The following is a 15521-nucleotide window of genomic DNA, read 5'->3' as shown; positions in this document are numbered from 1 at the left end:
AACCTGAAAAGCCTTCCTTCTCAATAAATGAACGGATATAAACATTTAGGCCCCACAGGACATGGGTTCTCTTTATCAGAGAAGGGCTTTTCTTTCCAGGAATGTGAACTGGAATGGACTTCCAACAAGAGTCACTAATCTTTGAGCATGGGGCAAGGGGCGTGAGAAAGATAGCTGGTGGGAAGAACTGATGTCCTGAGATGGAACTGAGATTTATCACCTTCCTGAAACAATATGCTTATATTTTCAGTATGCTTATTTTTTCATGAAGAATTCTAATTCATCTGTGACTATATAGAGAGACTCAATGTATCTTTCCCCACGGTTAGTCTTTTTATTTAAAAACAACGAGGCCAGAACAGGCAAATCCAGAGACACAGCATGCAGGCCTGAAGTGGAGGAGAAGATGAGTTGAAAGTGACTGCTAATGGGGACAGGGTTTCCTTTTGGGGTGATGGAGATATTCTGGAGAGTGGTGATGGTTTGCACAACACTGTGAATGTATAAAATACCTGAGGTACACTTAAAATTGTCAAAATGGTGAATTGCACAATATACATATTTTACTACAATTAAAAATAAGTCCTAGAGGAAGGAATTATATATATACATACATATATATATATATATATATAGCTGATTCATGTTGATGTTTGGCAGAAATCAATACAATTCTGTAAAGCAATTATCCTTCCATTAAAAAATAAGTAAATTGAAAAAATAAGTGCGCAAAGATGTTTTAGTCTAGGGTGATGTAAGAGTCTTTGGGGTGGGTGTTTCCCCTCCAATAACTTAATTTAACTTTGTCCCAAGCATTAAATGCCAAAAGTCAAGCCTCTGGATTGACTGAGAGCAGGCCAGCTGCTGAAACTTACTGGAACATGAGGCGTTTGGCAGGAGCATGTGGCCGCTGAGGCAAAAGCACTTGTAGCTACCATGTGTATTCACACATCTGTGTTGGCACGGCCGGGGTTTGAATCCACACTCCTTCACATCTGCAGGGGGCAGTCAGGAAATGGAGAAAGGTGAACTGAAGGAGGAAACACCCAGATGTGGAACGGGGTTGGCCTCCCTGGATGCCAGCTGTGGAGGTAGGTACAAAGGGTGGTGACTCACCTCTTCTCTGACCATCATTAAAGCGTTGGTGGAGATGTGGAGCAAACTGAATCATCTTACACTGCTGAAGGGAATGCAAATATAGGCACAGCCACTCTGGAAAACTGTGTGGCAGCTAGATACAGACACTCGTGAGCCAGCCATTCCACTCCTGGGCAAATGTTCAACAGAAACATGGGTACATGCCTACCAGACTTCCCTGGTGGCTCAGTCAGTAAAGAATCCGCCTGCAATGCATCAGGAGACCCAGGTTCGATCCCTGGGTCAGGAAGATCTCCTGGAGAAGGAATGGCAGCCCACTCCAGTATTCTTGCCTGGAGAATCCCATGGACAGAGGAGGCTGGAGGGCTATCGCAAAGAGTTGGACACGACTGAGCAACTAAACCACCAAAAAATCTCATGCTAAAATGATCACAGTAGCACTATTCTGAATTGCCTCAAACCAGGAAGAATCCAAATCTCTCCTCTGAAAAGGATGGAAAAATGACTTGTACACTCACGCAATAGAACACTGTACAGCAGTGAGGTTGAGCAAACCACAAGTACAAACAACTGTGGATGAAACTCACAAACATGATCCTGACTGGGAGAAGCTGGACACAAATGCGCACACTGAAAACCAGGCATGAGTGAAAGAAATGAAACAATCCAGGCACAGTCACTCTGTGGTGTGAGAGACAACGTACAGTCCCTTGTTGGGGGCTGGGAGCAAGTGATGGAGGGGAGCATGAGGGGTTTTCAGGGAGGCTAAGTTTCCATTTCTTGATCTGAATGCCAGCTATATGGGTGTTCTTGAGCATTCATGCAGTTGTACATTGTTGACAGGTGTACAATTTTGTGTTTCCTACTTGAATAAAAAGTTAAAACATAATCTAGATACTGCTGCCTTTAAAGCTCTTCCAGGTAGTCTGTGACAGATGCCAACAGCACAGTCTCCTTTCAATTATTATTTTGAGCGGCCTCATGATGGACAAATGGCCTTGTCTCACACCTTTCCTGAGGGAGCCCTGCTAGGCAGCTATTACTAGTGTTCAGGTCACAGGACAGTATTTAATCCCATATCAAGGTGCTCAGAGGACGCTGATACACAAAAAGGTTACAAAAATATGTATATGGATACCACATTTTTAAAATAAGCATAGGAAAAATTGCCTAGGAAAATTCCCTGGCATTCCAGTGGTTAAAACTCAGCATTTTCACAGCTGGGGTCTGCATTCTATCCCTGGTTTGGCAACGAAGATCCTGCAAGCAATGTGGCACAGGCAGGAAAAAAAACAAAAACAAAAACAAAAACAAAAAAAACCAAAAAAAACCTTGGGAGACCTGGCTCTACACGTTTATAATGGTTAACTCCTGGGAAGATTGAGAGGGGCCTTCTTCTCTGAGCTTTTCAGGGTTTAAAACATGAAACATTAAAAATGAAGTAGATTTTATTAAAATAAAAAATGATACATAAGGAAAAAAACTTGTAAAGCCATCATAGGTTTTGTCTTTGGTCACGTGGTGATGTGGGTGCCACATGTCATAACTCTCCCAGGGCAGATATAGAAAGGAGAAAAGAACCAAATTCCATGTAAGACCAAAATTCAGCACAGTAACAGGCAAAGGCCGTTCTGGAAAATAAGTAAGTGGCTGCTTTCACCTCTGAAAAGAACCTTACATGGAGATTTTTCCAGCACATTAGCTGGACACTTGAACCCCCTTGTCCACTGCCAGTCCCCTGTACACTACCATCTCCTGTATGGATCCTAACTGCTTCAAATGCATGAATCAAATAATGCTGGTTGGACATAACAGGAAAGCCAGGGATATTCCATCACTTGGTGCTAAGTCAGATGTGTCTCTTGGAAGAAGCATTTTGGGGAAAGACATCAGTTGGGTTGAGATCTGTGGCCATCAGTGGATATACATGGACTTTCATCAGGCGGCCCTGGGACAGGGAGGCTGTGGGGAGAAGCCAGACAGCCCCACATCTGAGCCACTGGACACTACCTCAAAGTGAATACTTTGCTGGGACTTGAAAAGCAGCATGAAAAAACACCTTTTCCATTCCAACTCTCTTGAGAAGGTATCTTGGTACAGAATCCAAGACATATGGAAAACCAGGTCTTCTGGTGAGAAAAGCCCTGCTAAGGGACATGGTTGAATTATTACTTCTGAGAGCATGGCTCCTGCCGCACTTCCCTCAAGCCTTGTGGACACGGTTCTAAGGAGCCCCTTGGCGGTGCTGGCCCCCGTCCTGGGGTGGGGACAGGAGAGCTAGAGTCTCCTCCCTGAGCCTGCAGGTCTGCCAGCACAGAGAAAGGCTATGTGAGCATGTGGCCTTGGCAGTGAGCTGGGGGTGGGGGCACAGAGTGGGGCAGACCCCTGGCTTTCTCTGGAATTCCATTCTCCCTTCTAGAACCCTGGCAGGGCTCTTTCCTAAGGGCAGCTGAACTGGATTTTCTGCTCGTTGCTTAACTGTGTTACAGAACTGGGGGCCCTTTCTTAATCAGCACAGGTTTCTTGGTGCCTGGGCTCCTCCACACTGTGGACATCTGGGGCCAGATCACCATTAGCAGGGGGGCTGCCCTTTGCACTATAGATGTTCAGCTGGGCTCTACCCACCAGATGCCAGTAGAAACCCCTCCGAATGTCTCCAGGTACCGCCAGATAACCTCAGGGTTAAGACTTCCAGATTTATCAAATAAAATTACAGGATGCCCGGGTAAATGTTAATTTCGGCAAAATGACTAATATTTGTTCAGTGTACATATGTCCCATACAATATTTGCAACATACATACACTATAAAATGTTTGTTGTTTATGTGAAATTGCATTTGAAAATAAGATTTAAATCTAACTAGGGATATGTATTGGAGAAGGCAATGGCACCCCACTCCAGTACTCTTGCCTGGAAAATCCCATGGACAGAGGAGCCTGGTAGGCTGCAGTCCATGGGGTCGCTAAGAGTTGGACATGACTGAGCGACTTCACTTTCTCTTTTCCCTTTCATGCACTGGAGAAGTAAATGGCAACGCACTCCAGTGTTCTTGCCTGGAGTATCCCAGGGCCGGGGGAGCCTGGTGGGCTGCTGTCTGTGGGGTCGCACAGAGTCGGACACGACTGAAGTGACTTAGCAGCAGTAACAGGAATATGTATTGTATCTGGCAAGTCTTCCTAGCGGACCAAACTGGCCACCTTAAGAACCACTGTTCTTAATATTATAACCGCTTTAATATATTTACATAAAGAGCCTATGACAAAAATCATAAATTGCCTTTTAAAATATATCAATTACAATAAAAATATGCATGTCATTCAACCCAACAATTCCATTTTTAGATATTTACCCTATAAAAATACTCAAAGGAGCAAGGATATGCATAGGATAATGACTGATATAGCGCTATTTGTAGTGGCAAAACATTGGGGACAACTTCTATAACAGTGGTTAAAGTATTTTTACGTAAATGACACAAGCATTTGCTCTAGGGACTAGGATACAGCCTTAAAGAGTATGACACAGCTCTCTGTGTGCTGACATGCAAAAATGCCCATGAGAAATATCCATATTTGTAAGTATAACAGAAAAGAACCTGCAGAGATGGAGGTCAAACTCTTAGCTATGGGTGGAGGATGGACTGTGGGTGTTCACACTCACTTTTTAATTTATATCCTCTTGTTTTGTTGGATTTTCTTAAATAAAATATATGCATTGCTTTGTGAGCTTAAAAAAAACAATAAACATTATTGTTCAGAGGGAAAATAATGTTTTTCATCTGGCGTCCTAAGAAAAGCATCAGAATGACTTTGATGTTTTTCTAGAAGAGATTGATTGAAAAATCTCATTCTGAAACCACTTTCGTTTGAAGATCAGAATTACAAACTACAGAATCCTGAGTGCTGTACTGTGTCCCAAACACCACTACACTGCCTGAGTTGATTCTGAAAGCCCTGGGGTAGGTTTGTATCACCACCGTGGTCTCTAGTACTGATCTTGACTGCAGGTTTCCCTGGTGTATCCTGGAAAGCATCTACATTTGTTTGGTCCCACACACTCACCAAACTTGCATCCAGGTTCACACATAGCTGTCGAAAGAAAAGGTATTTTGACAATTAAAGAATAGGGGCCAATAGGTATATGAGAAGATGTTCAACATGGCTAATGATCAGAGAAAGGCAAATCAAAATTACAATGAGGTATCATCTCACATCAGGCAGAATGGCCATCATCAAAAAGTCTACAAATAATAAATGCTGGAAAGAATATATAGGAAAGGGAACCCTCCTACACTGTGGGTGGGAATGTAAATTGGTGCAGCCACTAGAGAGAACAGTATGGAAGTTCCTCAAAAAAGCTAAAATAGCGTTGCAATCCCACTATTGGGCATTTATCTGAACAAAAGTTTAATTTGGAAAGATACATACATGCACTATCAACAATGGCCAAGACATGGAAATAACCAAAATATCCACTGAAAGGTAAAAGGTGAAAAAGACATGATACATATATACAATGGAGTATTACTCAGTCATGAAAAAGAATACAATAATACCATTTGCAGCAACATGGATGGACCTAGAGAGATTATCATACTAATTAAAGTAAGTCAGGAAGAGAAAGACAAACACCTTATGATACCAATTACATGTGGAATCTGAGATATGAGACATATAAACTTATCTGCAAAACAGAAATGGACTCACACACATAGACAACAGACTTGTGGTTGCCAGCTGTAAGGGCAGGACTGGGCGTTTGGGAGTAGCAGCTGAAAGCTAGTATATATAGGATGAATAAACAACAAGGTCCTACAGTACAGCACAGGGAACTATATTCAGTATTCTGTGATAAACCATAATAGAAAAGAATATTAAAAAGGAATACAAATATATATATAACTGAATCACTTTGTTGTGGAGCAGAAATCAACACAACATTGTAAGTCAACTATATTTCAATAAACAAATTAAAAAGAACAGTCAGCCCAGTGAAATGCACATGTGTTAAACTTAGCCGCATTCTATGTGGCAGAGAAATCCCTGGTGACATACAATAGAGAGGGTGATCTGCTTCCTCTCCAGTTTATTTTCACGTTGAAAATACTGAGTAGTGCTTCCTTTCTGAACTACATCAGTTCAGTTCAGTACAGTTCAGTTGCTCAGTCGTGTCTGACTCTTTGTGACCCCATGAATCACAGCACGCCAGGCCTCCCTGTCCATCACCAACCCCCAGAGTTCACTCAGACTCATGTCCATCGAGTCAGTGATGTCATCCAGCCATCTCATCCTCTGTCGTCCCCTTCTCCTCCTGCCCCCAATCCCTCCCAGCATCAGAGTCTTTTCCAATGAGTCAACTCTTCGCATGAGGTGGCCAAAGTACTGGAGTTTCAGCTTTAGCATCATTCCTTCCAAAGAAATCCCAGGGCTGATTTCCTTCAGAATGGACTGGCTGGATCTCCTTGCAGTCCAAGGGACTCTCAAGAGTCTTCTCCAACACCACAGTTCAAAAGCATCAATACTTCGGCACTCAGCCTTACTCACAGTCCAACTCTCACATCCATACATGACCACAGAAAAATCATACCCTTGACTAGACGTAACTTCGTTGGCAAAGTAATGTCTCTGCTTTTGAATATGCTATCTAGGTTGGTCATAACTTTCCTTCCAAGGAGTAAGCGTCTTTTAATTTCATGGCTGCAGTCACCATCTGCAGTGATTTTGGAGCCCCCCAAAATAAAGTCTGACACTGTTTCCACTGTTTCCCCATCTATTGCCTATGAAGTGATGGGACCGGATGCCATGATCTTCTTTTTCTGAATGTTGAGCTTTAAGCCAACATTTTCACTCTCCACTTTCACTTTCATCAAGAGTCTTTTTAGTTCCTCTTCACTTTCTGCCATAAGGGTGGTGTCATCTGCATATCTGAGGTTATTGATATTTCTCCCGGCAATCTTGATTCCAGCTTGTGCCTCTTCCAGTCCAGCATTTCTCATGATGTACTCTGCATATAGGTTAAATAAGCAGGGTGACAATATACAGCCTTGACGTACTCCTTTTCCTACTTGGAACCAGTCTGTTGTTCCATGTCCAGTTCTAACTGTTGCTTCCTGACCTGCATATAGGTTCCTCAAGAGGCAGGTCAGGTGGTCTGGTATTCCCATCTCCTTCAGTATTTTCCACAGTTTATTGTGATCCACATAGTCAAAGGCTTTGGCATAGTCAATAAAGCAGAAATAGATGTTTTTCTTGAACTCTCTTGCTTTTTCCATGATCCAGCAGATGTTGGCAATTTGATCTCTGGCTCCTCTGCCTTTTCTAAAACCAGCTGGAGCATCTGGAAGTTCACAGTTCACGTATTGCTGAAGCCTGGCTTGGAGAATTTTGAGCATTACTTTACTAGCGTGTGAGATGAGTGCAATTGTGCGGTAGTTTAAGCATTCTTTGGCATTGCCTTTCTTTGCGATTGGAATGAAAACTGATCTTTTCCAATCCTGTGACCACTGCTGAGTTCTCCAAATTTGCTGGCATATTGAGTGCAGCACTTTCACAGCATCATCTTTCAGGATTTGGAATAGCTCAACTGGAATTCCATCACCTCCACTAGCTTTGTTCATAGTGATGCTTTCTAAGGCCCACTTGACTTCACATTCCAGGATGTCTGGCTCTAGGTGAATGATCACACCATCTTGATTATCTTGGTCGTGAAGATCTTTTTTGTACAGTTCTTCTGTGTATTCTTGCCACCTCTTAATATCTTCTGCTTCTGTTAAGTCCATACCATTTCTGTCCTTTATCGAGCCCATCTTTGCATGAAATGTTCCTTTGGTATCTCTAATTTTGTGGAAGAGATCTCTAGTCATTCCCATTCTGTTGTTTTCCTCTATTTCTTTGCATTGATTACCGAGGCTTTCTTATCTCTTCTTGATATTCTTTGGAACTCTGCATTCAGATGCTTATGTCTTTCCTTTTCTCCTTTGCTTTTTGCTTCTCTTCTTTTCACAGCTATTTGTAAGGCCTCCCCAGAGAGCCATTTTGCTTTTCTGCATTTCTTTTCCACAGGGATGGTCTTGATCCCTGTCTCTACAATGTCACGAACCTCATTCCATAGTTCATCAGGCACTCTATCAGATCTAGTCCCTTAAAACTATTTCTCACTTCCACTGTATAATCATAAGGGATTTGATTTAGGTCATACCTGAATGGTCTTGTGGTTTTCCCTACTTTCTTCAATTTAAGTCTGAATTTGGCAATAAGGAGTTCATGGTCTGAGCCACAGTCAGCTCCTGGTCTTGTCTTTGCTGACTGTATAGAGCTTCTCCATCTTTGGCTGCAAAGAATATAATCAATCTGATTTCGGTCTTGACCTTCTGGTGATGTCCATGTATACAGTCTTCTCTTGTGTTTTCGAAGAGGGTGTTTGTTATGACCAGTGTAGTTTCTTGGCACAACTCTATTAGTCTTTTCCCTGCTTCATTCCCTATTCCAAGGCCAAATTTGCCTGTTACTCCAGCTGTTTCTTGACTTCCTACTTTTGCATTCCAGTCCCCTATAATGAAAAGGACATCTTTTTTGGGTGTTAGTTCTAAAAGGTCTTGTAGTTCTTCATAGAACCATTCAATTTCAACTTCTTCAGTGTTACTAGTTGGGGCATAGACTTGCATTACTGTAATATTGAATGGTTTGTCTTGGAAATGAACAGAGATCATTGGGTCGTTTTTGAGATTGCATCCAAGTACTGCATTTTTGACTCTTTTGTTGACCATGATGGCCACTCCATTTCTTCTGAGGGATTCCTGCCCGCAGTAGTAGACATAATGGTCATCTGAGTTAAATTCACCCATTCCAGTCCATTTCAGTTCGCTGATTCCTAGAATGTTGACATTCACTCTTGCCATCTCTTGTGTGACCACTTCCAATTTGCCTTGATTCATGGACCTGACATTCCAGGTTCCTATGCAATATTGCTCTTTACAGCATTGGACCTTGCTTCTATCACCAGTCACATCCACAGCTGGGTATTGTTTTTGCTTTGGCTCCATCCCTTCATTCTTGCTGGAGTTATTTCTCCACTGATCTCCAGTAGCATATTGGGCACCTACTGACCTGGGGAGTTTCTCTTTCAGTATCCTATCATTTTGCCTTTTCATACTGTTCATGGGGTTCTCAAGGCAAGAATACTGAAGTGGTTTGCCATTCCCTTCTCCAGTGGACCACATTCGGTCAGATCTCTCCACCATGACCTGCCCGTCTTGGGTTGCCCCACGGGCATGGCTTAGTTTAATTGAGTTAGACAAGGCTGTGGTCCTAGTGTGATTAGATTGACTAGTTTTCTGTGAGTATGGTTTCATTTTGTCTGCTCTCTGATGTCCTCCTGCAACACCTACCATCTTACTTGGGTTTCTCTTACCTTGGACGTGGGGTATCTCTTCTCGGCTGCTCACCGGCCCCCATCTCCTCACCCCCTTCACCCCACAAGAACAATTTGACCATAACTTTGCCTAGCACTGCCACACCTCCAGTGGCATTCAAAGAAAAAAAAGCCTCCTACATCACAATTAGCCAGTTTTCTATGTAAACACAAAAGATTTAATAAAAGGAATATGATTTGTGAGCTGGAAGAAACTCCATAGTTATACTGGGCCAAGGTCCTTATCCCCCTTTCTACTGTTTTTTTTTTTTCCTCTTCTGTATTATTTCCCCATTTCTCTCTTCAATGATCAAAATTTTTACATTCTGTGCGTTATCAGCCAAAATGAACAAAGCACAGGTTGGAGGCAGGGAGACGCTGCCTCTGGTCCCGAGGATGGGAACCACAAGCATGATGGTGATGGCGATAGTATTGGTCATGGAGGCATGCCAAAGGCAGGATTTGGTTTTCTGTTTTATCCACTTCTGTATCCAGACACCTGACACAAACTAGGAACTCAATAAATATTTGTTGGATGACTGAAGTGGCAGGAGAAACAAGGATGGGATGGGTAACAGATTGGATTAGGCAAGAAAGCGTAGTCAAAGATGGTGGAAAGTTTGAGTCTGGCTCATAAGGAGGAGACAGGGAGAAACTGCTGTGGATAGGAAGAAAGGAAAATGGGAGAGCCCAAAGACATGAATGGGAATGAGAGAAAAAGCAATGAATGAAAGATAAACTAGGCAGGTAGGGAATCATGGACTCTCACATTTTCTGGATCTACTAGGAGTCCCAGAAACAGCCAGCATATGAAAGGATCACTCAGCAATTGCCAGAAATGCTTGCTTACTTCTCTGCACATTGATTCTCTGGCTCATAGAAGGTCCACCCCTAGGCAAGCCTGTTCCTAAAGACTCCAGCATGTTCCCATTTGACACACCCCTACCTTTGCTAATGTCACCATTCATCTCCAAGCTACCGGGACTCAAAATCTCAGCTGTCTCTATTTTTTCTTGTTCCCCAAACAATCACTCAGAGTATCCTACCCCTCTATCCCTGTTTCTACCACCAATTTCCTCGATTTTGGTTTGGGCAAAAAAGTGTGTTTGGGTTTCTCTACAGTCGCTTAACAGAGAAACCCAAACACACTTTTTTGCCCAAGCCAATATTTATCCAACTGCTGGGAATCACTTTGCCCATAGATGTCCGGGAGATTTGTCACATGCCTCTCTCTCTTCACTTTCCTCACATCAGTCTGTGACCAGGGCTTGGCTGACACACGGGTCTAACAGCCTAGCCCCTGGTTTCTAGGCAGGACAAATGCTGTGGTGCAATTAACACTCCAGAGCTCCCTGCGGAATCAGGATGAAGCCAAACTTCTCTTCTCTTGAAGCCACATCCTTGCCTATCTTCTTCCCCAGCTCCCTCACTCCCTTACTGATTTCTTCTAAGTGTCTCTCAACAGGATATTTGTGCAAGAATCAACTTCTCAGTTACCGTTCCTAAAATACCAATGTCCGATGTGACATTAAAGGGATATTCCAGAAGTATACCTCTGATTATGCCATGCATTGCCTCAGTTCAGTTCAGTTCAGTGGCTCAGTCATGGTCGACTCTGCGACTCCATGGACTGCAGCACACCAGGCTTCCCTGTCCATAACCAACTCCCGGAGCTTACTCAAACTCATGTCCATCGAGTCGGTGATGCCATCCAACCATCTCATCCTCTGTCAGTTCTTTGCATCAGGTGGCCAAAGTATTGGAGTTTCAGCTTCATCGTCAGTCCTTCCAATGAATATTCAGGACGGATTTCATTGCCTAGAAGTCATCAAATAATCTCTGTTGTGTCCTGAATCCAGGACAGGGGTCATAACCATGATCTGGCCTTGGCCTTTTTTTAGTCTTACTCTGTTCCCTGAACCCAGGCAACGATGAGGTCAAACCAGACTGCCTGCTCTTCTCTGAGCTACTCTGCACTTTTTATTGCTTCTCTATTGTTACCCCACCTGCAGCACCCCTCCCCGCCACTCCAATGGTTAATATCCTAACAATCCTTCAAGGACTACCTTGTAGGGCCCCTCCTTCCAGAAGCTTGTACAGATTTCTCCAGCCACACGTGAACTTCTGCTCATCTCTGAGAACTCCACAGAACTCTGGCAGGCTTCTCCCACGAAACTGATATCTGCATCTTATTCAAGAATGAGCCAGATATTTCGCTTCTATGTTTGACTTCTATCTACTATCTGATGCTAAGTGCTTTCAGAACAGGGATATAAATGCTCACCTGTTTCTCCACCTGCATGTAATAGTGTGAACATGTTAGACCCTGAAATAGTTTTGAATGACAAACAGTAAGTGTAGAACTTTGAACAGGGAAACATTTCAAGGCTTGAAGTAGATAGTAAGTGAGAGAAGGTAGGGGAAAACACGCTTCCCACCAAAGTTCTTCTACTTTTGGAGGCAAACGAGATAGAATTGGATTTCCAGGGTCTATTTTGTTATGGTTATGTTCTTGGAGATGCAGCTTTAACTCTAAATGTTAGAAAAATAAACCTTTTTTTTAAGCCCCCAAACCTCTGATTGCTCCCTGGAAAGTTATTTTCAATGTAGTCCAGACAGGAAAGCCCAGGATAAATGCCAAACAGAAGAGAGGAGAAGTGGTGAATGTTAATACCCTTGCTGTTTGGAGGTCAGCACTCCAGAAAGACGTTTTTGATTTACGGTAGCATTGGATCTGTGATGGGAACAGCCAATCTATGGCATAGGGAAATTCCATTTATGTCTAAAATGGCCTGAGATTTAAGTGTGCTTTAGATAAAGGAAGCTCTCTTGTTTAATTTCCCTGCAAACTCAAACTCCTCCATCTTTTTGGAGTGTTTATCCACTCTTTATCCACTCTTTCTGGCTCTTTCTCCCATATCTCACTAAGTGATCCATATCTGAAGGCTAACGATATTGAGTGAAGCAGACCCTGCCCTGGGAACAGATTTAAGCAGGGCAGAGACTGAGATCTAGAAAGCTCTGGCATAGAGACAGGGCCTCTGAAGGACTGAGGGCTGATCAGTCAATGGAGGTGAAGGCCAGGGCAGACTGCACCCTCACAGGCTGGAGCCTGGCTCTGCCTGTTCAGGCAAGTTGGCATGCATTCCTGTCTCATCACCATGCACCCCACGGCTTAGAAATCAGAGGCCTGGTGATCAGGGACTAAGCAGCCTGTTACCTGGTGCTTCAAGGAGCATATGACTTTACCATCAAGAAGGACCATGCCCATTGGATGTAATATGATACAGATCATAGATACAAAAATCATTGCCATTTACTGTGTCAACATTTGACAGGGGCAGAGGGTGGGCTGACCATCTCTTTGGCTTGCCAAACACGCAGTGGGAGCAGTGTGTTGGAATGCCCTTTAGCATCTGGCTTTCAATTGTTTTCAGGCCTCTGGTATGAATATTGGCCACGAAAGTGGTGAGAATGTGATTGGCGTGTGCACCATGGTCAGACTGCTCTGATCTAATTATAGAATAGCCCCTCCAGAAAAGCAAAGCTCACCCTCATTTATACACAAGAGACATCCAAGCTTTATGGCCTGAGGTCCTGAGGTTCGTGTGACTTTAAGAGAGATTCCAAATAAGACATCCTGTGTGGTTTTGGACCCTTTCCACCTGACTGACTCCAAAGAAAAATGTATCATGTTGTGCTTAGAAGGAGAAAAAAGCAACATTGAACCCCTTCATCACCTGCTGCTTAAACCGGCAGAAGTCTGCAAGGGAGGAAATGGAGTCTGAGCAAGCTTATCTACCTTGCCCAAGGTCACCCACGGCAGTCTGGTTCTCAAGACAATGCCCTTGATCATGACCCACCTGACCAGTGTGAGTACCACCCTTTTCAACCGACAAAGTCTCAGGGGAATGTTCTAACTTTCTTTTGCTAGGCAGGCAGTGCTGACCTTCAAACATTTCTTCTACTATTTTCACACTCTTGTCATCTCCTCATAAGGAAACTGCGACAGTGCAGGGTTTTACATAATATCAAACATGTGGGGGTATTCCCTGGTGGCTCAGACAGTAAAGCGTCTGCCCGCAATGCGGGAGGCCCGGGTTTGATCCCTGGGTCGGGAAGATCCCCTGGAGAAGGAAATGGCAACCCACTCCAGCACCCTGGCCTAGAAAATTCCATGGATGGAGGAGCCTGGTGGGCTACAGTCCATGGGGTTGCAAAGAGTCTGAAACAACTGAGCGACTTCACTAAACATGTGGGAGTGAGATCAACGTCCTCCAATGTTTCATGGATTTCAGACATGATCAAGTTCTGCCTGCAGCTACAGTCTGCCCAGATTATTTTTTGAACCAGCTAAATCAAGGAGGAGGAGGTTGGGGCAGGGAAAAGGCAGAAAAAAGAATGTAGACTTATTATTCTTAAAAATCACTAACACTCTTGGGCTTTATAGTTTATAATCCAATATGATCCGTACCAGTGCCTAAAGTACTGCATGCACATGTCTGTTCATCCCACTTAACAGATTAAGGATTCAGGTTCTATACCACCTACTAGATATACAAGGCCCTGAGACCAGATTCCTGCCCTGAAAGTATGTACCCCTGGTTAGTCAGCTATGAAGAATACAGATTTGATTCTTTTATGCTGCGACTGTTGATTATTATAGAAATTTACATGAAAAACAATGCAACACAAAACTCTGTGCTCATCCCTAGCCTCCCCAACTCTTTTGAAACTGTCAGAGGCCTCTCTCGGAGTTCCTAACACTGGTCTGAGAAATGATGTCAAAAGCAGTTTATGGGAACCTAGTTTGAAATGTACACAGCAGAACCATGCATGCATATGCATGCATCCCTTGAAACCATCTAGAAATAGGCACGATGAACTTGGAAAATGTGAGTAACTAAACTACAAAGTAAATGGCTAACCTTCTTGTTTGTGACCAAAGCCTACTGATTGGGTGATTCACAATTAAAAAGTGGAATTCATTAGAAGTCGGTTGGAAAAATTATAATTAGATTGAGGTATTTCTTGACCTGTTTTTGCCTAACTCAGTTTCTCTAGGTTAAAACAAAAACAGCCATACTGACTAAGAGAACAGCAGAAAGAATTGATGAAACAGGGCTCCTAAAACAAACACATCATATCAAGGGTGATGGTGTCAGCCATATTTTGAATGGGAAGAGATCTCACAAGCACTTAGACCTTGGGTGTCAGTTAGGACTGTGTCCCTGCTCTGGGAAAGCCACTGGCATCCTGGTGACAGTTATGGTGTCACAGAGAAAAACTGCAGGACCCAGGCCAACCACCTGAGCACTGGGTGGTCTGAGTTTTTACAAAAGTACCTTCACAGACTCCCTTGCTGCTCCTTCTCCAGCCATAGCAGCAGGCCAGTATGGTTCCATAGCGACAGACACCAGGATGGAGTGACGATGCCGACAACTCGAGATCCCTTGGACTGTGGATGAAGAGCCACATGTTAGAACTGAGAAAACAGGTAGCACCACAGAGACTCTGCCCTGCTACTCTGTGGACAGGAAACATGACAGTTACCTGGTCAATTTTCACAAACCTGCTGGAAGTGCTAGATCAGACTTTGAAAACCTGAATTTCAGATTGCCAGCCTCTGCTATCATGCCTTGCCAGCCTTCACCAATAATTGTGCTAAGTCACTTCAGGCATGTTCCACTCTTTGTGACCCCATGGACTGTAGCCCACCAGGCTCCTCTGTCCATAGGATTCTCCAGGGAAGAATACTGGAGTAGGTTGCCATGCCCTTCTCCAGGTCCCCAATATTTAGCATCAGCCATTTCCTTCTTCCCCAGGGTTAAAAGAATTGGAGTTACATGGGACTTCCCTGGGGGTTCAGTGGATAAGAATCCACCTGCCAGTGCAGGCGACACAGGTTTAATCCCTGGTCCGAGAGGTTCTACATGCCGTAGGGCAATTAAGCCCATGTGCTACAGTTAGTGAGCCCCTTCTCTGCAACAAGAGAAGCCAGAGCAACGAGAA

General features: G+C 43.6%; 1 protein-coding gene across 1 annotated transcript in view; it reads right to left on the bottom strand.

Moving 5' to 3' along the window:
- LOC112582211 (epidermal growth factor-like protein 6) overlaps positions 1 to 14987 on the bottom strand; it is a 38779-nt gene extending 23792 nt beyond the window's left edge. Inside the window, 3 exon segments of the mRNA XM_044937242.2 lie at positions 876 to 997; positions 5098 to 5188; positions 14855 to 14987. Coding sequence (XP_044793177.2) covers positions 876 to 997; positions 5098 to 5188; positions 14855 to 14987 — 346 coding nt within the window.
- Positions 14988 to 15521: the final 534 nt, after the last annotated feature.

Source organism: Bubalus bubalis, chromosome X, assembly GCF_019923935.1.
Source record: "Bubalus bubalis isolate 160015118507 breed Murrah chromosome X, NDDB_SH_1, whole genome shotgun sequence".
In the NCBI taxonomy this organism is placed as follows: domain Eukaryota; kingdom Metazoa; phylum Chordata; class Mammalia; order Artiodactyla; family Bovidae; genus Bubalus; species Bubalus bubalis.
Note: the sequence above shows the minus strand (reverse complement) of the source record. Positions and strands in the feature narration are given on the sequence as shown.